We start from the raw sequence: 25,778 nt of genomic DNA, 5'->3' as shown, positions 1-25,778 counted from the left end.
ACAAAATAGTTATTAAATAATTAATGAAGAACAAAAGGATGAAAAAGTCCTCTGTTCTACATACCTTTTTTTTTATCATTAAAAGAATATTAAGCATTCATTCATTCATTTATTTATTTATTTAAACTGTTGCGAGTGAAAAAGAAATGAAAGTGGGAGACAAAAAGAGGTATAACAAGCGCTTATGTGCACGAAGGAATAATCAATAATGTTTCTTATTCATTTTCATAATGTATATTGTTTCACATTAACATTAACCGATAGGATTTGAATATAGTGTGTAAATTTATTTAATGAATATAACGTACTGTAGCTGTTTTAGTGTGCTTTTTTCCAACAGTAAAAACTGTCAACAACACCCACAGTCACAGATACAGAAACATGCGCAAGTGGTTTCAACAGAATTCACAAGAGGCACTGCCACCAGGACTTGCCGCACCCACGACGCGGGCTTTGCCGTTTCATGACGGCGATTCCACGGGCATTTCTTGAAACAAAATCAGATTGATTTTCACAAATAAAATTAAATAAATAAATTGAATTGAATTGCAACTGTCAAAAGTACAACCTAAACCAGAAAACAGAGTACAAGACTCCAAGTACTAAGTTTGTACATAAACAAATAACACAAAATTTTCCAAATAATCGAAAAAAGAAAACTCATATAAAAATTCAATTAATTCATTGGATTTGAGGGATTTCGATCTTGGGAAACACGAAAAGACGGGGCTTCTTCATCACTGGCAGAGGACTTTCAACCTCGTCTTCTCCGACCTTGGTTGAAAGGTCTGGAAAAGCAGGGATGTTTAGATCGAAGTCACGGTGGCTGTGGCTTATGGTGTGGGTCGATCCAACACCTTCCGAGGCGGTGATAGCGCTGCCACCACCGCCGCTACCACCAGCACCAGAACCACCTTCGTAGTGGCAACGTTTGTGTCCCCCCAAGGCCTGTCCGGTGGGAAAGGATTTGTGGCAGATGGAACACTCGTGAACCCTACCTCCGCCGTTGGATGCGGCGGCGGTGGCGGTGTTAGCAGAACTAGTTGTGGCGGCTGAGGACGTGGATTGATCATCGCCGCCGGCGGATAGTTTCCGGTGACTGGCCTTGTGTCCACCAAGTGCTTGGTAAGAGGGGAAAGCTTTGTTACACACGGAACATTTGTAACTAAGCTTGGGGGCACTGGAGGGAGCGGTGGTCGGTTGTGGCGGTGAGTCAGGGAGAGGATGAGTGTGGCGGTTGAAAGCGGTGGTGGTGGTGGTGGTCCTGCCTTGAGCGAGCATGATGAGGCAGAGAGCGAGGTACTCTTCCTCGGTGCATGAAGGGTGGTCCAAGCGTGAACGCTTGGAACGCTTTCGCTTCAAGCTTGGATCATCGAAGGTGAAAGGTGGGGTAGCGGTGGTGGGTGAGTTGAGAGCTTCCAGAGCCATGTCTGAGATTCTATATAACTCAAATGCTATGTGGGAGTGTTAAAAAGAGAGACTTTTTTGAATTGGGTTGTGCTGTTTTAGAGAGTTTTGATTTTTTGTGTTTGTGTTTTTGAGTGAGAGTAGTAATGGTGTGTGGTGTGTTTATAAGGAGGTGAAAATTTGATGGAAGTTGCGTGACAAGTGGTGAGCAATTAAGCGCGGTGTGCAAGCTAATTTCACTATTTATTTATTTTTAAATTAACAGGTAGAATACAGGTGGCTTATAGTGGAGCACGTTTTTTAGGTCCATTAAGGAAAGTTTCTTGTTGGCCAAGGTCGGTCAAAGAAAGTGTCAATTTTGAGATTGTTTTTTATTTTTTATTTTTATTTTTATTTTTATTTTGGAGGTGGAGAAGTAATGTAAGACACTGACATTGAGAGAAGTGGAGAAGGGACTGAGAACCTACTCAACCAAGTGAAGTCTGAAGGAAGACCAATTCCGTATTCCAAGTTCAATGTCAAAGTCCACCAAAAAGTACAAAAGAAAGGTTCTTCTTTCTATTTATTTTGGTGTCTAAGGGATGTGAATAATGAACGCGTTTCAAATATTTGAGTTCGTCCACAGCAGCCGGCACACCAGTGGATTAAGCATCCCATGACTTTTCCTTGTCAACATCTTTTGGGAGCCGACATGCAACTTGGAAAGTGAAGGAGTGATTCATTGTTACTCCTTTGAATTATCCCATTCCAAATTTTAACATTAAAAATTTACATGAATAGAGATAAATGCAAATTTTACATGAGAGATGATATTTAGAATAATGTCTATTTTTTTATTTTATTTTTGCGTAATTTTATAGTGTGGGAAAAAAAGGTACTTATTGCACATTGCATCACACTTTAGAAAACAGGCACCGCCATGAGGCTAGCTATGCTTTGGTTTGTTATGAGGTAGGTAATGGGGTAATTGGAAAAAGGAGGAACGAACCATTCAGATCACATGGGAGAGTTTTCTTGGTGGTGGTGTAGAATAATCTGGTGTCAGCAAGTGGAGTAGACTTGTAGTGGGATATTACCGCTAAATTAAATTATACCATAGGCATTCATGAAAGTGGGACGCGTTATACCTGTTTACTAGTGCAGCATTCTTGCAATTGTGTCCCAGAATATAAGGTAAAACAAATCGTCAATTTTAAGAAAAGTATTGAAGTTTTTTGCACGACAAACCACTAATAGGTAGATTTTCGAAGATTTATCCTAGCATTTATCTTTATCTTTATCTTTTTTTTTTTAAAGTTTTCCCTTTGTCTAAACAAGGAGCTTCAAATTAAAAAGAAAATTCTTTTATTTGGAAAATATTAAATGTTATTAATGTATTTTCGTAAAATAACTTTAAAAAAAATTCCTACATTTTGTTAGACTCACACATTTCAATTACCCATGTTAACTGAGTCAGTCTAGTCCCCTTTATATGTGTTTTCTTCTTAGATGAAAATGGGGTTTATTATCATCAATAAGAAAATTTTTTTTTTGAGGTTACAAGGAATTGAACACAACACCTACACTACACACACACACCCCACACCACTAGGCTAATCCTAGTGGTATCATCAATAAGAATCTTGATAGTGTTCTTGCGTCCCGAATATTCTCTAGCAATATCCTAAGTATATCCGAATTTCCTTTAATCATGTGAAGTTATGTTTCAAGAACAAAAATTAATGTATACTTGAAAAATATTTCTACCCAAAGTTATTGAATCGCAATAATAATCGTATATTATTTGGCAAATTGTTTGTATCATTTTATCATAAATCGTTTGGAATCGTAAGATACAAAAGTATAATAATAAAATAATTTAAGATATATAATATAATTAATATCATATAAATCTAAATTGCAAAAAGAATTGAATAAGCAAAATACATAAATAACTAAAGTGCAAATCAATTATTCTCTTGCTCATCAATCATTAAAACTAATATTATCACTATTAGTATTTATTAGTGACATAACTAATTCATCATTTTCTTCATTAAGATAGTCATCTGACTCATCTCTCATTTTTTATTCAACAATCTCATGAACATTTTTTCTTTTCGCTTATCATTATTTATTTTCTTTTTCTTATTAATAATAATTTTTTATTTTTTTAAAATTTAAATCATGAATCAAATCTTTATCTTTTTATATTACAAATTACAAATTTTAATTTAATTTTTGTATAGTATAATACACGTATCGTATCATATGATACAATATCGTATCGCCCAATATAAATTTCTTTCTGATATACTCTATCATACATATCGCTGGGTTAGTGAATCATATCGTGTATCGTATGATACTGATAATCATCATGTTTCTATCTCTAATTTTGGGCACATCGGACACAAATTTTAAACTCAAGATTAATGTTGAAATTTTTTCTACAGTAAACATTAATTGTTGCAAGCTAGAAATTTTCCTTAATCGGAAAGGAAGAGGTTGAGACACGACTCACAAACAAGTACCAATTTCATTTGCTGGCAAATCCCGTCTTTTAGATTATACTCTACTACAAGTCAAAAAAAAAAATTAAAATATTACACTTTTAATAATTAATTATGAATAGGTAGTAGTTTGAAAATTATATTCAAATTTATTGCAGTCATTCACGCTCAAATTAGGCATAAATAGTTACGCCTATGTTAGGCGTGACTCCCTAGGCATTCACGACTAATTTAAACGTGAATCATCTGGTGTAGACACGTGGCAAAAAAAGTCAACTTACGAACCGTAAAACTTTGAAAAGTCATAACTTTTGACTCGGGTATCCGAATGAGTTAATTCTTTTTTTGATTTCATATAACTTTTTGAGATCTACGCGATGACATCTCATTTAATATATTTTATCTTCACAAACACAATTCAAATTTGCAATACTTGTATTATATAGTGTATTACCAAAAAAATTTAAAAAATTATTATTAATAAGAAAAACAAAATAAAGATTTAATTTAAACTCAAAAATCAATTTGAAAAATCTGTATTTATAAAGAAAATAATTAAATAACATTATGAATATATTGTCGTTTTAACAAATAATTACGAATAAGTTGCCGTTTTGAACCTAATTACGAATATATTGCAGTCATTCATGCCCAATAATGGTACTATAACATTAAATTCAAAATTCAAATAACCTCCAATAAGTTGATTGTATTTTGTATTTAATAGGAGTTGATTGTGTTTAGTATTTAATAGGAGCTGATTGCGTTGTAATTTTATGAGTTGGTTACATATTGTCGCCAATTCAAATAAATTTGCTGGTGGTTATTTGAATTTTGAATTTAATGTTATAGGAGTTGATTGCGTTTTGTATTTTTGCGTTTTGTATTTAATAGGAAATTTGGTGTCATCTTATTTATAAATAAGTTAATCCACTTTAAATTTGAATTATGTTTGTGAGAGATAAAATATATCAAATGAGATGTCATTACGTAGATCTCGAAAAATTACGTGGAATCAAAAAAAGAATTACCTCATTCGGATACCCGAGTCAAAAGTTATGGCCTTATAAAATTTTAAGATTAAACTATTAATTTTTTGTGACACGAGTCAACACCAGACGAGTCACGTCTAATTTAGGCGTGAATGCTTTGGGAGTCATGCCCAAATTAGGCGTGAATACTCACGCCTAATTTGAACGTGAATGACTACAATAAATTTGTATAATTTCCAAACTGCTACTTATTCATAATTAATTATTAAAAATGTAATATTTTAATTTTTTTTCCTACTCTAGAAACCATATTATTTTGGAAAGCTATGCAAAGCATCTAGTAATGGTAATTTACGCGTGCTCTTTCCAAACCAAAATTTTTCGTCATAACTTATTAAGAAAAATAAATTCGTCATAGTTTCACTGTCGTCTGTTCCACTTCCACGAGAATCAAAATTAGTTGACGGCATAAGAATAAAAACAAAAACATTATCCAAGTGTGGCAACTCATTTGGTAGCATAGGAACTGAGTGGTGCGAGAGAACCTCGGTTTGAATTCCACCAACACTATCTGGAGAGAGGTATAAGTACCGTAATTCTTGGACTCGCACCCGAACTCTGGATTAGTCCCTTATGCGACTCAAAGAGTTGAACCCATGAGGATATCACGGGATTCTGATTCGCCTCAAATAGGTAATTAGGATCAGTTTTCAAAAAAAAAAAACAAAAACATTCAACCAGTTTTTATAAATATTATAAATAAATACGATTTTATTTAAAAAATAATAATGTTTACAAATTACCTTACAAAACATAATTTCTATTGAATTGCAAATCAATTTTAATATTTAGAATAAAATAAAAAGGGATCAAATCAAATTTTTTTTTCATAATTTTACTTCATTAATAACAAATGAAAATAAGATAAGGATTAAAATAAAACATGCGTGCCGAACAAGGAAAAAAAAAAAAAACAACTATTGCCACCGCTATTATTGAGAGGAATTAGATCGCTTGCATATTAATGTCGAATGAAACTAGAGACAAAGGAAAAATAAGTGAGACATATGGGTCTCGACTCTCGTACGCTTTTTTTGGGAATCTTTTTCAAGTCTATTTTTCCCGATGTTTAAAGAAGTGGCTTATTACGAGAGTGTTTCAAATCTGTTTTGATAAATAGTTTTTTAATTTTTAGAAGAAAAAAAAATTGTTTGACGAAATCTGTTTTATAAAAAAAAATTAAAAAATTGTAACTCTTTTTTTTTTTAAATCAAATTTTTTAAATATATCTGAATTGTTTTTGTTTTGACTTTTAACTTTAAATATATATATATATATATATATTATTAACTATTATACAAAACAGTTTTAAGAATAAAAAAATCAAACATAATCAAACACGCGAACATTATTGCTTACTTTTTGAAAATCACGTACAAATGCTTATAATGCTTATAATGCTTATAATGCTTTACAAATAAATAATATTCTTTAATTATTTTACAAAATTATAATTTTCCTATAAAGATGTAACTTACTAATTAACATAAACATATAAATTTTATTCATAAGTAATTATAAAAGTTCTGTTTTTTAAAAATGTATAAAAAATATGTTTACCAAAAAAAATGTATAAAAAATATTAAAGTATTTTTCTTAAATATTGTAACTAACTTGACTTTATACTATTATTTTTTTTGATAAACACTTTATACTATTATTTAATGAGGAAAATTATACTTACAACTTTTTTTTTACAACCTCTTACAACCATATCTTAACACCGTTAATTTCCGTCAATTAACGGTTATGATTTTTGCAAATTAAACTCATTAATTAATTATTAATTCACAATAAATGATAACCGTTGATTGATGAAAATCAACGGTGTTAAGATATGATTGTAAGAGGTTGTAAAAAAAAATTATAAATATTATTTTCGTCTTAATTAATAGTGATACCCATATGACAAAAATAAAAGAATGGAATAAACATGACCCGAAAACAATAAGTCTCTTATAAGATGAATAATTAAACCTGTATTTAATATTTATTTAATTGAAAATATATTATGACTTTTATCACTGATGCACGAACACGTCATTTTGGGTGAAAAATATGCATCAGACACCGACATGTTTGACATGTGTCCGACATATGGTCAACATTTTGGAGCATAACGTCAATGTTTTGCGTGATCAACGATCCGATATGTGTTTTGACACGCGATTAATGTTTTGGGATACACGGTTAACGTTCATGCAAATCCAAATTTTATTTATTTTCTATAAACAAAAGGGCATAAAGCCCTTTATTTTATATTTGTAACTAAATATGAAAAATTAATTTATAAATCAAATATTTTATGTTATGTAATTTGACATGAAAAATTAACAAGGTATGAAAAATTATTTTTGCTTTATATTTATGTTTTAGAATTTGAATATTTGATTGGTTATATAACTTATTATGGATTGCTATATATATTAAAAATATTATTTAATATTAAAACGTATCCTAACGTGTCAAAATATATTATTTCTTAGAATTAACGTGTTGACGTATCATATTGTATCCCGTTTTTCGTGTCGGTATCCATGTAACAGATTTTTATTGACTACAACTCAGAAGTAAATATATTCTTAGTTGAGGAACAATGAAGTCCATGATCCCCTCTTCTCCAAACCCTTTAATCCTATCATCTCGATCTCCTCCTACATCAGCGAAATCAAACTTACTGGGACAAGTCTTTCTCCTGCCCAGCACAAGACTCGTAACTTTCATCCTGTGAGATGGCAGCCTCCTCCACAAGGTGTCCTTAAATTTAATGTGGATGCAGATGTCTCTAAGTCCTCGAAGCTGGCTTCCTGTGGTGGCCTCCTTCGGGACCACAAAGGAACCTAGATCACTAGCTACACTTATAAAGTGGGAATATGCAACCCTTTGTGCGCTGAGTTACGGGCAATACTCAAAGGTCTGCAATGTGCTTGGAGTGTGGATGCTACTGCTCTAATTATCGAGAGTGACTCTATGCTAGCTATTCGGGCTATAGAAGATGACCCCAGGAACTCCCCTTACAAGGCTCTTGTGCACCGTATTCATCAATGACGTGACCCTCAGTGGCAAATTTCTTTCCACCATACCCGCAAAGATGGAAATAGGTGTGCCAATTGGCTGGCGGGTGTTGCTGCCCACGCTCTTGAGGACTTCGTTATGCTCCCCAATTGTCCTCAAGGACTTTTTGCTTTGCTGGGATTTGAATATCTGATGCCCAGCTGATCATTGTGGACTAGTTTCTGTTTGTTTTTTTTCTTTTGGGCTCTGGCCCCTCCTTTGTACTAAAAAAATATATTCTTAGTTGTTTATAATAAGGAGGATTTTGTTTAGATACTTGGAAAAATAAGGATGGGCTTCTTAAATTTTCCCTGGAAAATTATTTGCCCATAAATCCACTTGGAGTGTAAAAATGGACTCAAAATCCAACCAAAGAATGACAATGACAAAAATAACCACTATTGCTTCTTGTTCTTGTCACGTCCTTCTGAAATTGGATATGAGAAAGACAAAAAAATTTAATATACTCCAGGAGTATCAAATATTTTGGTGCTCCTTTTTCCTTTTTTAGTAAAGAAAATTACTCTTATATATCCCTTTCTTTTCTTATATTTCCCTCTCAATCCCTTTATATTTTCCAAATTTGTCACGAAGCATCTTGCCCCCGGACCACAAAAGAAGCGCTCGAGAAAGACAAGCAGGTTCAGGCTATTTGGCTTCACTCTTCGGAAAAATTTTCAGCTCCGTCGTTCGTGTAACTACTCGAACCTGGTGGTTTGACTCACAAAGTCAGGAGCTTGTGAAGGAAACAATGGAATAACAATGACAAACCTGGTGGTTTGGCTCCTCGTTGGTTTGGCTCACAAAGAAGAAAGGAAGACTTTGAGGACAAGAAATGGAAAAGTACATCCAGGAAACAGCAACAAGCATTGGAAGGCTGTTGGGTTTTGCTCTTTCACTAAAGCCCAATAGAGTCTAGTGTGTAAGAAGAGCCCAAGAAATCTAAAGGCCATTTTGCTTAGGGCTTGGGTTTTTTGAAATCCATATATATTCTACACTTATAGTCATCAGCCTCTCTAGTCTTCACTTGGTGGTTGCAGAAGATGAGGTAAGGTCATCTGCCTGAACGTGAGAGAGTGCACACACACTTCCCATTACCCCTTGAGACATAGTCTGAAAAATCTACCACAATTCAATTTTAAGGAGGTTGTTCGTACTACGGCGCTGAGGAGATTAGTTCGTGAGTTCGTGCTGCGACGCAAAGGATTCTAGTTTGTGGAGCATCATTTCAGATCTGTGCTACAAGAGGTAATAATAAACTATGATGATCCTATACATTCAAACCGCAATGGTCTTAAACGCTTTCGCAAGATGCAATTGCTCCTACAAAGGCAATATGACGGAGGTGGATGTCGGTGGGGAAGAAAATGGCAGTTGGAATGTGAGATGTTGATGGTTGGGTGTCTGCTAGATCGGTGGGATTATTTTGTAAACTTACTTTTTTCACCAATATTTTATGATCAACTAAATTTATCATCAGAAAAATTGATTAAATATTCTCAATAATATTTTGACTTACTAAATATTTTTTGATAATATTTATAAAAAACTCATTTTCATATTATATTCTTGTGAATCGTTATTCACACATAAAACAAAATTTCTCTATAACAAACGTTCACTAAAAGTATTTTTATTTTTAAAAAATTGTACCCGAAAAGGCTTAAGTCACTGCTTACCTAGAGCGGGTTGCTGGTTAGTACATATTCAAGGACCCACAGCCAAACCTAAACAAGTAATATATTACTGAATACTTAAAAATATAAAAGTGACAGTCAAATCAAATAAGGGAAATAATACTCTCATGCCACATGAGATAACATTATTTTCCTACACAAATTCGTTTTCCGTGCCAATTAATTTTTCTTTTCTTTTTTAATATAAAATATGGGACCCACATTTAACTTCTCTCTACTTTTTTTCTCTCCTACAATTCTACAACATAAGAAAACTTAAACCCATCAAATAATGTAGACTTTCAGGTTGAGGATGGACGGTACAAATTAGTTTCTAATGAGGGCAAAACACGTTTAAAATTATAATGAATTTTAAGTTGAAATAATAGAAAGAGAAAAACCTCTGCATGTGTGGCCATTTCACACATTTAAACCATGCTCCCGTTTTTATTTATCACCAGAATAAAAATTAAACTAATAAAAGGAAGAAGATAATTGAAGGGTCAAGAAAAATCAGATTTGCCTGAGATTTGAGAGTATCAGATGCTCTCCTTTAGTTAGTAGAAAAAGGGTTCAATCGGTGGTGATGCGTTGCATTAGCAGATAAAAGTTGACGTGTAACCGAGTGTGATCAGTGGAATGGAAAGTGGTATATGCTGTCGCTTCTGCTTGCTTTGGTAAGCATTTTATTAATAATAGTAATTTTTTTAATTTTTTTTGGTGATCATTAATAATAGTGTTTGCATATTAATTTGTATTACACTATTGTTTATATTATTTTTTTTAAAATAATGGAATAACAACAACATAATTTTTCACTACTCCTCTTTTGCATTTGTTCTCAAGAAAAAAAGATATAAAGATGGTATGATAATCATGGTTTGGAAATAATAAGATTTGATATAATAAATTTTAAATGCCACTTGAGGTTAGTTGGGGAGCTAGGACTGACCTAGTACCTATTAACGACTAGTTGGTTCATTTTAATTAATGCCACTTGGGTTTTGTTGAGGAAGAGAAAGAACAAGAGGTGACTTCACTTCATCAACTGGGCATGGATATGTTACGACTTCATTTATGTTTAGTGACAATAAGTAATTCCAAAATTTCAAGCAGGAGAAAAGAGACATGTTCATGAAATGGATGGTTTTGGGAAAACAGTGGGTACATGCATGACGCTTTCGCAAGAATAGCAACTGGGCTGAAAATGGCATGACTTTGGTTAAAGAAATATACTTACATGAGTAATGGATGTGGTGGGGTAGCCTCCAAAGAAGCCCACATGAATTTAGTATCGTTAGGTCATTGATCACCCCAGCCCAAATGTTAGTGTAGGTTACCGGAACTTCAACCGTACTTAGCTCATTTTTTATTTTTATTCTTTGAAGGATTTTTTTCTGCTACTTTTATGACACGTAAATTGAGTAAATCGTACAAACATTCTGTTTAAACTAGTAAAAAAATATATTTTTTTAATTTACTATGAAAAAGTTTCTGCCCCACGGGCCAAATTTTTATGATGATCATTACAAATGAAATTAATTATTCACTATTTGATTTTTTTTTTATTCTGCCATGCTGTCACTAGACATGTTAATTTTTTTTCTTCCTAAAGTGAAGACAGTGGGTGATATTAAATCACTAGAGGTTTGAACCCATGTAAAGAACAGAAGGGAGTAGATGATCAGAATTGTCACTGTGCAATTAAAAATATTTAAAAATAGACTTACTTGATATGTATGAAACAGACAGAATCAGAAGAATGAAAAATGCAATATCAGAGGAATAAAATCCGAGCCCACAGAACGTGTCTCCTTAAGACAATTTGCCCCCTCACTGATGCCCAAGGTTGATGGACACTTGTCTCCCAGGATAGAACGGATTTCGTCTGAAGAATGGCGGCACTACCAATCAACAGCCCAAACGAACACAACAATATGCCAGAGGAAATCACACCGGAGTATGAAAAGGAATATGCAAAACCGGAAGGAGAAAAATTCCGGCAGAGTTTCAGTGCAGAAAATTGGATCCATTTTATGAAGGTGTCAGTGTTTATTTATAGACACTGACCGGTCACGTTTCAAAAGGCACCTATTCGACGACGAAACAACACATCCGTTGGACACGAAAAGACACATTCGTTCAACACGAAAAGGCACCCATTCAAGGATGAAACAACATGTCCGTTAGGATGAAACAACACATCCATTAGGATGAAACAACACATCTGTTCGGATGAAACAACACATCCGTTCAGATGAAACAACACATCCGTTCGGATGAAACAACACATCCGTTCGGATGAAACAACACATCCTTTAGGATGAAAAGATACATCTGTTTGTCGACGAAAAGACACACCCTTTCATTACCAAACTTCTTATTCATAATCAATAGAGTGTCTGCACAATTTATATATTTATATATAAATTCCAACAATCCCCCACATGGATAAGAAGTCAAATCACCGTGACAAAAAATGCACAAGAGTATAAATGCAAAGTGTAATTTCCTCAACGAGAAACAACTGCATCGAGATAGGTGGAGTTACCTTTGAACCTTCTCTAGTGGAAACCTATCGGATATACTCGGTCAATCGGTGGTCTAGGTCGACTTGAACCGTCAACCTTTAGTGTATACCTAGACAATAGGAGTCACACAATTGCTTCTCTAGCATTGTTGGTCCTTTGTTGCGCCCATTTTGGCCGTGGGACACCTGCCTGGTTCTGCGAGTGTTTTAGAGAATCGGCCTTTGAAAAATTCTCATAGAAGCGGCCCTCACTTCACACTCACATAGGTGATTTCTTGCGATGTAACTCACTTATACATCATCTGAACACAACAGATTAAGAAATCATTAAAAGCCTTAGTGCTTACCCTCATAAATACACTGTCTTGTCTTAGGAATGAGTATGAGTTTAAAAACTCCACAGTGTTTAAACAGTCGACCATCACTTAGTTGTCTCTTTGAACCTAGTTCATGGGATCTCCACTCTTCTAGGTAGAGTTACCGCAATGCTCAACAATTGATAGGCCTTAAACCCATTCCTTTCGACGAATTTTCAACCAACTCTCTTGGAATCCCTTTGGTTAACGGATCCGCTATGTTTTCCTTAGACTTAACATAGTCAATTGAAATGATTCCATTCGAGAATAGTTGTCTTACGGTATCATGTCTTCGACGTATGTGTCTAGACTTACCGTTATACAATGTATGCATACAGATGGTACCGGTCTTGGCCCTTCCAATAGCTGCTTGGCTATCACAATGTATGCATACAGATGGTACCGGTCTTGGCCAATTAGGAACATCCTCAATAAAATTACGAAGCCATTCGGCTTCTTCACCGGCCTTATCTAAAGCAATAAATTCTGCTTCCATGGTTGACCTTGCAATGCAGGTTTGCTTGGACGATTTCCAAGATATAGCACCTCCACCAAGGGTAAACACATATCCACTTGTGGATCTAGTGTCGTTAGAGCCGGTGATCCAATTTGCATCACAATACCCTTCTATAACCGCAGGGTATTTCTCGTAATGCAAAGCATAATTCTGAGTATACTTCAAGTATCCCAAAACTCTTACCATAGCTTTCCAATGATTCTCATTTGGATTACTGGTAAAGCGACTTAACAGACTTACTGCATAAGCAATATCAGGTCTGGTGCAGTTCATAACATACATAAGGCTTCCCAACACTTGAGCATACAGCTTTTGTGCTGTAACTTTACCAGTGTTCTTTAATAAACTCAGATTAGAATCTACAGGGTTCCTCACAGGAGTTATTTTCAAACTCTTGAATTTCTCAAGAACCTTAGCTACATAGTGAGCCTGTGATAAGGCCAACCCTGTGAATGTTCTATGGATTTTAATACCTAGGATAACGTCTGCTATCCTCATATCTTTCATATCAAACTTACTTTTAAGTAATTGTTTAGTAGCATTAATCATTTGATTATTACTACCCATGATTAACATGTCGTCTACATAAAGACAGACAATGGCAAAACCTTTTTCAGTATTTCGAACATAGACACATTTCTCACATTCATTAATTCGAAATCCATTTGACAACATAACTTTGTCAAATTTCTCATGCCATTGTTTTGGAGCTTTCTTTAACCCGTAAAGGGATTTTATTAAGCGACAAACTTTCCGTTCTAGTCCTGGAACAACAAAACCTTCAGGTTGTTCTAAATATATCTCTTTTTCCAGGTCGCCGTTTAAGAAGGCGGTCTTAACATCCATTTGATGTATTTGTAAACCATTCAGTGCAGCTACTGCGATCAACATCCTAATGGATGTGATCCTTGTAACCGGTGAATAAGTATCGAAATAATCGAGACCTTCACGTTGCCTGTAGCCTTTTACCACAAGCCTTGCTTTATATTTATCAATAGTGCCATTCTCTTTCATTTTTCTTTTGAAAACCCACTTACTTCTTAAAGGCTTATTGCCAGGAGGAAGGTTTACCAATTCCCAAGTGTGGTTGGACAAGATAGACTCTATCTCACTATTGATAGTCTCTTCCCAGAATGGTCCTTCCAGGGACGTTATAGCTTCCTTATACGTCCGAGGCTCATTTTCTAATAAATATGTCATAAAATCAAGTCCAAAGGATGTAGCGGTCCTTTGCCTCTTGCTACGTCTAGTTCATCTTCTACATCCTCTACAGGATCAGTATCAGTTGTAGCATCTCGAGGTATCACAACCTGATCATCATTACGACCACTTGATTCATGTATTTTCTTATACGGAAATACATCTTCAAAGAAAGTAACTTCCCTTGATTCAATAACCGTATTAACATGTATATCTGAAACGTCAGATTTATACACAAGAAACCGATAAGCACTACTATTAAGTGCATAACCGATGAATACACAATCCACGGTTTTAGGTCCGATTTTCAACCTTTTTGGTTTAGGAACCGCAACCTTAGCCAAGCACCCCCACACTCTAAAGTATTTCAGGGATGGCTTCTTTCTTTTCCATATGTCGTATGGTATGCTCTTTGTCAAACACCCCTACACTTCAAGATAATTCAAGGTAGGCTCCCTACCTTTCCATATTTCGTAGGAGGTGTTCTTAATTTTCTTGTGGGATACTTTACTGATTATATATAATTTGTCATTAAATGATTTTTTCCCACAAACCAGACATCAACAAGATCATATCATTTAATGTCTGGGTCTTTTTCTCAGCAATCCCATTAGATTGTGAAGCATAAGGAGCAATCATTTGTTATATGATATCACACTCGAAACTGAACTACTCGAAGGGTCATTATAATCTTCCCCTCGATCGCTCCTTAATGCCTTTAACTTTCTTACTGAACATTAACATATATCAAATAATAAATCCAATTTAACCATAAGATAATATACAATTATCATGTCATTTACAATATTCAAAGTTATCCATTGACCTTGATCATGCCATCACTAAGATAGCTCTTTTGAGTTCACATAGTATCAAATATTTCACTAGATATAAGACTTTTATATCCATCAAAACACATAGTGCATTTTTAAACAAGAATTATCACTTGCCTAAATCATAAAGTCAAAACTTTCACATTTATAAGTCACGGGTTAATGGATATCAAACACCATCATTTACCAAACACCATCATTTACCGTCAAATCCATGTGTGCCATATACAATTGAATGTCAATAAAAACATGGCTTTCCCATATAATCAATTCTAAGAGTTTTCAATATTAAACATATACCAACAGTATATATCATCTTGATATTTATTCAATGCATCAATATCATTATTTGCATTAATGTAAAAAATGCAAATCCACTGTTCAGGATTCTAAAGACATGCAGTAAAAGCCTACGACTTATATGTCTATATATGCCATTATCATAGCTCGCATGTGGGCACGTACATATAGCACAAAACATGTTGAACAACAAGCATGCATTTAAAATACATTATTTTGGCTTTACCTGCCCCAAAAATAAAGTTAAATCCATACCATATTAATTTTAATTTTTTTTTTTTTTCATAATCGCGGCCCCATTACAAAAATCAAAGCCAATATCAAGCCAAGTAAATTACAAATATATATAACCCATCTTTAAAGCCATACATTGAGAACAGATACATAACACTGGATGAGACTCGTTCTCATACTCATTCTCAGAAGTCAAAAGTCATCATACATCATATAATATATTTATATGACTAGTGGCGTCAATTATATATATATATATTCCAAACAAGACAACAGAACACATTATCACTTGTGCTTTCAATTTAGAAATGGTTTTCGAAAAGTGAATACAATCACGAAAATTGAGATGGACTTTGAAACACAACAAATGAATTACAAAGTGTAACAGTGAACCGAATTCGATGGAAAGTGTAACAAATAAAATGGAATGTATATATTGATACACACGATTACCAAAAAGAAATAACATATTTCAAAATCAATATCAATATGGAACCGTAACTGTGCATCCGATTTTTCAAAAGTTATTCAGGAAAGAAGCAACCCCCATCAGTCACACATAGCAATTGCCATCCATAATTCAAGAAACTCAACATTTAAATGACAAAAATTAATTCACTGCATGTAATGGGATGCGACAACATGAAGACTGCGCTTCAGCCATAATCACATGAATCGTGATTCACTTGTTGTTACTTATTCCAATGTAACCATCAAATTTCAACATGAAACCGAAAAGCAGTTATCGTTTACATGAAGTTATGAACACATGTATATATTGAAAGGCAATTTCAATGCACGACTTCCGAGAAGGCACAAGTGATATTTATTAAAAATTCAATTAAGACAAATCTAAACTGATAATGGCAACAAGACACCAAACAGTGTCGGTTCTAGCATTATTATATATATATATAAAATAATGGCAACAAGACATAAAGCAATAATGCAAATTCGTAACAGTGTCGGTTCTAATTTTAGAAAAATTCCAACTTCTTACATAAAAAGCACGTGAATCGAGAAGAATTAATCTATTATTTATGTTAGAAGGCAAAAACATTGAAACATGAATTTGACAAATTTTTTGCAAACACGGATATCAAACAAAGATTAATTGAAAATCCGCCATTTGAATATTCACGAATCAAATAACCAACACAGATTAGTATTAAAACGAACAGATTAGAAATTCTGTTTCTCTTACACAAACAGAAATTACAATTAATCACACAGTAAATAAAACAGAAACAGTATATAAAATAAGAAACAGAATATACTGATCACATGTTCAAAACACCAAATTGTCTTAAGATTGTTATTGAAGACAGTGGGTGATATTAAATCACTAGAGGTTTGAACCCATGTAAAGAACAGAAGGGAATAGATGATCAGAATTGTCACTGTGCAATTAAAAATATTTAAAAATAGACTTACTTGATATGTATGAAACAGACAGAATCAGAAGAATGAAAAATGCAATATCAGAGGAATAAAATCCGAGCCCACAGAACGTGTCTCCTTAAGACAATTTGCCCCCTCACTGATGCCCAAGGTTGATGGACACTTGTCTCCCGGATAGAACGGATTTCGTCTGAAGAATGGCGGCACTACCAATCAACAGCCCAAACGAACACAACAATATGCCAGAGGAAATCACACCGGAGTATGAAAAGGAATATGCAAAACCGGAAGGAGAAAAATTCCGGCACAGTTTCAGTGCAGAAAATTGGATCCATTTTATGAAGGTGTCAGTGTTTATTTATAGACACTGACCGGTCACGTTTCAAAAGGCACCTATTCGACGACGAAACAACACATCCGTTGGACACGAAAAGACACATTCGTTCAACACGAAAAGGCACCCATTCAAGGATGAAACAACATGTCCGTTAGGATGAAACAACACATCCATTAGGATGAAACAACACATCCGTTCGGATGAAACAACACATCCGTTCGGATGAAACAACACATCCTTTAGGATGAAAAGATACATCTGTTTGTCGACGAAAAGACACACCCTTTCATTACCAAACTTCTTATTCATAATCAATAGAGTGTCTGCACAATTTATATATTTATATATAAATTCCAACAGATATTATTATAATGACCCAAAAATTTAAATAATGCAAATATGAAGTCACCGCTAATTTTATTTAATTTGAGAAAAATTTTAAAATCATCTTATTTGGCAAACTGGTGTTAAAAAAATATGAATCAAGATTCAGGAGTTTAGTTATGCAAAGAGAATATCGAAAACTTAATCTCACTGAACCATTGATTTACCCATTTAAATTTTTTAATTGTGCAAACTATTAATAATTTTATAATGCTTGTTTGTCCCAAATGGAATAATATGGACAACAAGATTTTTTCAAGAAAAAATAAATAAATTATAAAAGTTTTATTTTGAGCTTGATGAAAAAATTCCGATCTGACGTATCCCATGGTGCAATGATGAACTCAAAGTTACATCGTTCTTAAAATATATATTTTTTAATTTAAATTTTTTAAAAGTTAACCCACAATTATACAGGGTATAAGATAACATGGATATATGTATATCATTACGAAGCATACGACAGTTGAGGATGATGAACCATACAATCAATGTGGTAGATCGTCGCGTGACTCAACGAAAATTTAAGACAGATTTACTAAACGTGCTTGGATTATAAAGAATTTCATAAAGCAATTTTATTTTAAAACTAAATCCACATGCACAGAATCCAAGCTAGCATGGCTATACGAAGACTCTTAAAAAATGCGTAACACTTGAGCATGACAAGCCATACAATCAATGCTGTAATTGTTGTACGAATTATAAGAAATTTAAAACTGAATTACTAAAACATGTTTGGATTGCAAATAATTTGTTTTGAAATTAAATCCATATTATGTCGAGTCCAAGATAACTCGGCTATACGAAGACTCTTATAAAACACGCGACATTGGTGATTATGGATGCATGATTTAAATTCCATTTGAAATTATATAATTAAATAATATTAGAAATATACATATACACATTTTACAATAACAGAGAAATAAAAACAATCTTCTTAGTCAAAATGGGGACACAAATACAAAAATCAACACAAAATTTTGTAATCAAGTTATTGACAAATGGAATATAAATAATCTAAATATGAATTTAACAGCCTCTTCATTACTTTTTAGAAATAGTGAATGCCACCTATTATAGACAAAATCTTTTAATTAAGTCACTAATAAATTAAATCTACATAAAAGGATTAACAACTTTTTCATCATTTTTTTTTATGTTAACATATGTTAGGTAGGCTCAGGGGGAGCTCGTGACAGAGATCATCACACCAAATGAGTCCTCCCACTTATATGGACTTTACTTAACCCATTACCAATCAATGTGAGATTCCATCACACTTGAATATTCAAACAATCTTCCTCTCAAGTGTGAACCCCACAATTGCCATGCTCCAATTCTCTTTAAGTACCCAGGCTCAAAGTATTCAACATGTCTCCTAGTCAAATAACTGGCTAGCCCGAGTCCAACCCGGCTCTAATACCACTGTCATGCAGGTCCTAAGGAAGCCCGTGGCGGGGGACCACCACTAATGGACTAAAACTATACTACCATATCAAGTGGGTCTGACACCATGTCTCAACCTAAAACCTTAAGACATTGGATTTTTAGGTCCATTCACTTATCTCTATTTCACTTAGCTCATTACCAATTAATGTGAGACTTTATCACACTTAAAAATCCCAACAACATAAAATCACCTTTAGAATCAAACTTATGCCAAAAGAAAAATATGACAACCCTTTTATTATTCCTTTTTTTTTCTTTTGTAAATAAAACTAACACAACATGCAATTTGAAGATCAACAATTTTTTTCTAATCAAACTAATTACAAGTTAAATATGGATTAATTTTTTTTTATCAATTTGCAGAAGAGTACAAAGCATATAATTAAAGATGTAAACTAAACCTAAAAAGAATAAAAAAAACTTCATATGTTGTATTATTTTCCTGATTTTACTTCTTTCATTTTTATTATTTTTCACCCAAAGCCCTTTTAATCATTTTTACCTAAGTCCAACAAATCTGAGAAGTTGAAGAGGATCTGCACATTTCGTTTTAAACTATATTTGTGGGCCAAGTAGAGACAATAGTTTAACACTTTCATTTATTAAAAAGGCTATTTATACTAGACTAAACACATAATGGACTTAAAGTCATCACTTAAATCAAAACAAAAACAAAAAGAATGGAAAAAGAAAAGAAAAGAAAAGCCCACCCATTGAGCTATCAAACATAACCCTTCATTCATCCAAAATGATCCAATCTAAATAAACATATATTAAAATTGTAATGTCAATCAAGAACGTTCCAAAGGCGGGCAGGACTTGATTATGGAGCGACATTAACAAGGAAAAAAATAACAAAAAAGAAAATGACCAAAACCAATTATGAATTTTTGTTGAGAAAGTACATCACTGCTCTTTCATTTTTATTTTTCGCTTGTGTATGTGGTTACATTGTCATAAAGGTTGACATTTCCATTTCATAAATCAAAAATACCTTCCAAACTCAACAACAAAGGAAGAGAGTGAGCATAGTACAACAGATAAATTTGAAAAGGCAGTAAGCAACACAAAGATACTAAGCATAACAACATGTCAAGGAAGAAAAATAGATATATGTGCAGAGGCCACACCTACCACTACCATTATTTAAAAAAAAAATTCAACTCAAAAGCTTAAGTTATTAAGTGAAGGCATATTTAATGATTATATATATATATATATATATATATATATATAACATGCTCTCTTACACGAGAGTCCATTGGGATTGAAGGGTAGACAATGCACAGGCCCAAATGCTTGTGCTTAACAAACTCCACAATACTTAATATTTTTATTAATTAAACGGAAGGTGGTGAGGATTGAACCTGTGACACTGAGGCTTTGATACCATATAAAAAACTAATTTGTTGCGACTTCGCCGAGTGCACTGATCGTAAAAGTAATAAAAGTGTACGTGAGTACGAGATCGTTCCCACAAATATTAGATTTCAAGCACTAGTTCACTATTCGCGCTTTATTTAGAAAATCAATTACGAGAACTTTGAATTAAAAATTAATATTGATTAAAAGTATAAGAATTCAAAATGAAAATGCAATTAAAAAGAGTGTTTTGACAATCAAGAAAAGTGTAGTTAAGGTTTTGTTTTCCCTCAATATCCTTCTTATGTTATGGATTAAACAATTAAGTAACTACCTTAATAATGCCAATCAATTCCTCTAATTTAATTAAGGCTCAATCCCTTATTACCATAATTCTATGTAATCTTGAAAGAACACTAGTTTCGCGGTTATTTCTCAAAAAAACACGCATTAAATTCAGGAATCTAAAGATTGCATAAGTACCCTATGTCTATTCCTAGATAACAAGAATTATGATGAATTTGTCAAATCGATGTTCATACACCAAGATCTCTATTGTCATTCAATTATCCTAAATCAATCTACAAGGTGCGAACTCATAGAAAGTATTAAACATAGACAAATTCATTCAATTATAAAAAGGAAAATTTTAGAGAAAATTTAATCCATAAACATAAGAATTCAATTGGGTTCCATCTACCCTTAACTACATAAAAATCTAGCCTAGCATAGCGAAATCAAAGACAAGAGAAAGTAAAGAAAATCTCTCAAATTCCATTGGTGTGATGGCGTGAAGAATCCTCAAAACTCCCAGCTTGTTTTTGAATTCAACCCGCTCTCGATGCTCCTAAGCATGAAAGACACATTTCTCTCTCCAAAGTAGGATTTGCTCTTCTCAATTATCAAAAACTACTCTTAATGGATCTGAAATTCCCTTTTATATGAGTGAAATTTGTGCCCTAAGTGAAAACAACAAGTTGGACCTTTATTGGATCGCAGATGGGCGTTACAACGCTGGTTAGAGCGTTTTAACGCTCTTGCTTACACTTTCTGTTTGGAGGAGAGCGTTTTAACGCTTTCTAGAGCGTTGTAATGCTCCCATCAAAGGGAAAATTTCTTTATGATAGCGCGTTGTAACGCTGTGGAGAGTGTTAAAACGTGCTCCTACTGAAGCTTTTCTTCATGTTTTTCATGTAATTAGCGAGTTTAAACATGCTCAGTAGCGCTATAACGCACTCCTCCAATGTTGAACTAGCTTCTTGGATGCGTTCCGAGACTTCTCTGATCTTCCATTTCCTACTCCAAGTCCTTTACTCAATTCTTGCTCAATTCATTTCAATTTACCTTCAAAACCAATAAAAACAAGATATGTTAGATTAACATCCAACTTTCATGCTTTTTCACTTTAAATCCTTAGCTTTCATGCTTTTGACTATATATATCATGTGATAATAGTCCTAAAAACATGATGAACTACATGTTTATCATAATTCAACCAAAAAATTTAAGCTATTAAGTGAAGACCTCTTTAATGATTATATATATCTATTAAGTTAAGACCTCTTTAATGATTATATATATATATATATATATATATATATATATATATATATATATATATCAATTTTAAAAGATGATTGTTGGCTTTCTAGGATTGAGGAAACAAAAGAGATCCATTCTCACACCTTTAACTGAAACTCTTCTTTCTCTCCTCCACTATTTATGCTCTTAATATCAGCTCTCTTCATTATCTTATTCTTTCCTTTCCCCCTTTTTTCTCCAAAGGTTCTTGAATATGGTTCTGTAACACCCCGTCAGCTGTCGTTGTGTTAATTGACATTATGGTAATAAAAGTGCTACATATAACAGCCCGTTGTACACCGGTATTGTTAACATTAATTATGATATTAAGCGCAGTTACAATCACAGCAATTCATTTATAAAAATGCGAATAAATGTTTTCCGATTATTACGCGAGCATTTAAAACAATAAAAAGCGTAATAATTAAAAGCTGTGACCGTAACTGAAACTCTTGCAGAATACTTATTTTAACTATTTTTACATCTTACTTTACATATTACAAGTCACTAAGGGGTTCCCATAAACCCACTTAGCCAATTTCTCAATTTTACCTTTTTACCTATCCGAACATGGTTCACTAATTATTTTTCTGCAAACACACCTGACCAAATCAGACCTTCCCCTCTAGTTATATTTTTTTTCTTATTTAATTACCTTTCTAAGAAGCTATCACACGCTCAATTCCGAGCTCATTTGCTCCGGTTATCGCCGTTTGAAGTTGGACAAGCAAAACTGCCAACCAACCCCAAAATAGCTCAAAACATCTCTCACACCACTAATTACTGCAGAAATTTTACTCATCCAATTTCTCTCAAATTTTTATGCTACAAACTAGACACCTCAAACTTCAATTTGATATATCATACGCTTAATTTGACTGAGAAACAAAGCGGGAATTAATTTCCCAACAACTGCCAGAAATAGCCCCTGCATTAGGGGGTTCTGGACAGTCCGTATTCAATACATCCTACAGGGCTACGTACAGCCCAGAATTTTCTCATATTTTAACACCACGTAGGGGACATCTCAAGCTTTAAAATGACGTATGGAACATCCCTATCGGACCTCTGTGGAGGGTGATATGCTCTCCCGAATTTCGTCTAAAATCTGCCAATTCTACAGAAAATTCGTCAGAGTTTCCTTTGTTTTTCTTAAAATCCCCAAATTTGCACAAGCTCACTAGTACCTCAAATGTACCTAATAATCCAATGGGTGGCACACACAAGGACCAAAAATGCCTTAGGGTACTTACAACCCAACTCAATTTATATTTATTACACAACATAGCTCACTTTAAATCCTTAAATGGTTTCAATCAACAAAGTCCCTTTTCATGCATATTTTCAACATACAAGGAATCATAAACCTACAATAGGCCTAAAGCCCTTCCATCATAGTATATCATGCATTTCTGGTACATTTACAACATTCGACTTACAAATTACAACTTACAACTTCAACTTTAAATTACAATCTTCCAAATATTACAACTTCAATTACAAATCGAAACATAAACTTAAATGACATAACTACTAGACTTAGCCAAAACGACATGAACAAATATGCTAATGAAACTCATCCTACATACATATGAGATGTTCATGCCCTAAGTCTAGCCTAGGCCACATGGCCAACAAAATGCAAAATAATGAAATGCTCCATCTAATCATCCCACAGGCTTCTTGCCCAACTGTAACATCCCAAGAGCTGGCAAGGGCAGGGAGTGATCGCCAGTGTGAAAAGGCACGGACAATGAGCGGCTCATGCCAAATCTTGCAGCTTGGGGGTTCATGAATGAATCGAATCAACATCCGAAAGAGAGGGATTCCAGAGACTGTGCTGGTATGGGACAGTACAGTTAGGAATGACTTATAAGAATTAATTGGTAATACCTATACTAACAAGATGCATCTACTTTTCGGTAGCCCGGAACGGAAGAACTCCATAGCTAAGCGTGCTTGACTTGGAGCATTTCAGGGATGGGTGACCTCCTGGGAAGTTTTCCCGGGAAGTGTGCAATTGAGGACAAAGTGCGCTGAAAAGTCTCGTGTTAGTGTGTGGGGACAGTCGTTGATGCTTGCAAGTTGCCAGGCATTACAAGTGGTATCAGAGCAGGGCATCTCTTCCAGTACGGTGTGGTTTGAGGACGAACCAGGCGGAAGCTGGTGGGCATGTAACATCCCAAGAGCTGGCAAGGGCAGGGAGTGATTGCCGGTGTGAAAGGGCACGGACAATGAGCGGCTCATGCCAAATCTTGCAGCTTGGGGGTTCATGAATGAATCGAATCAACACCCGAAATAGAGGGATTCCAGAGACTGTTCTGGTATGGGACGGTACAGTTAGGAATGACTTATAAAAATTAATTGGTACTACCTATACTAACAAGACGCATCTACTTTTTGGTAGCCCGGAACGGAAGAAATCCATAGTTAAGCGTGCTTGACTTAGAGCAATTCAGGGATGTGTGACCTCCTGGGAAGTTTTTCCGGGAAATGTGCGAGTGAGGACAAAGCGCGCTGAAAAGTCTCGTGTTAGTGTGTGGGGACAGTCGTTGATGCTTGCAAGTTGCCAGGCGTTACACTACACATTGAATTAAATAAGCAAAAAACTTAATTAAAAGTATCACAATAGCTTACCATTAGCTACGTAAGTTAACTTTTTTTTCCTTTTATGTAAATGCCTTACTTCATTTATTAATTTTTATTTTAATTCTATATAGTCCTCTAACCATATAGAACTTTATTTAACTTACAAAACCATAACCAATTATCAAGTTTCAGTCCGAATATAATAACATGTATTATTTCTCACAAGAAATCGTGGACAACATAACGGCTGTAAACTGAACGTTTCTAGGGATACAATCCCATAATTTCTTTATACCTGGTAGACAACAATTCAGTACATCTTAATTTGTAATTAAAAATACATCTCGACTTCTATTGTATAAATATATACATAAGCCTCTTCAAGATGTTTGTAGTAAAACATATATATAGATAGTCTCAAAACAAACATCTATCAGCTTACTGCTCCAAGCAATGCTTTCATCCCTATGTATAATAACCCTAATTACATGATTTTTAAATTAGAGGGTTATGATGAGGACCTTATGATCATAAATAGAATGAGAATGAAATTTTAAGAATTTGGATACCCATATTAAGGGTATTCCAGTCAAGTGAATTTTCATCTGCTGTTTTTGACTGCTGAAGCAGTAATAGACTGTAGAATAGCTCCAGTACAGAGAATTTAAGTTAGAGAGCTATCCTAATGATATGAATATCTTAAATGATGTAAGCATAAGATCTGATGAAGTTGGATACCCATATTGGGGGTATTCTGAATAGTTGAGTTTTCTACTGTTGTTTTTGACTGCTGAAGCAGTAACAGTCTGTAGAATAGCTCCAATCTAACAAATCTGAGTTAGAGAGCTAATCTAAAGATATAAACATTATGAATGAGGTTAGTATATGAAATGGTGAAGATTGATACCCATATTGGGATATTTATGAAAAGTCACTTTTATCGGATATTTTGTACTGCTGTAGCAGCAACTGGTAGAATCTCGGAATGAGAGAAAGATGAAATAATGGAATGAAAGCC

The 25,778-nt window shown here is 34.0% G+C and overlaps 1 protein-coding gene across 1 annotated transcript; it reads right to left on the bottom strand.

Annotated features, from left to right (window-relative positions):
• Positions 1-270: 270 nt before the first annotated feature.
• Positions 271-1,577, bottom strand: LOC133300192 (zinc finger protein ZAT10-like). Its single transcript, XM_061499701.1, has one exon. It carries the CDS (start codon positions 1,426-1,428, stop codon positions 682-684), a length of 747 nt encoding a protein of 248 aa, XP_061355685.1. The 5' UTR covers positions 1,429-1,577; the 3' UTR covers positions 271-681.
• Between the last annotated feature and the right edge of the window lie 24,201 nt (positions 1,578-25,778).

This window comes from Gastrolobium bilobum, unplaced genomic scaffold, assembly GCF_033153095.1.
Source record: "Gastrolobium bilobum isolate Gb01-03AN ecotype WA unplaced genomic scaffold, APGP_CSIRO_Gbil_v1 utg44336, whole genome shotgun sequence".
NCBI classification, from domain to species: domain Eukaryota; kingdom Viridiplantae; phylum Streptophyta; class Magnoliopsida; order Fabales; family Fabaceae; genus Gastrolobium; species Gastrolobium bilobum.
The sequence above is the reverse complement of the archived record's forward strand: the minus strand, read 5'-3'. Positions and strand labels throughout refer to the sequence as shown.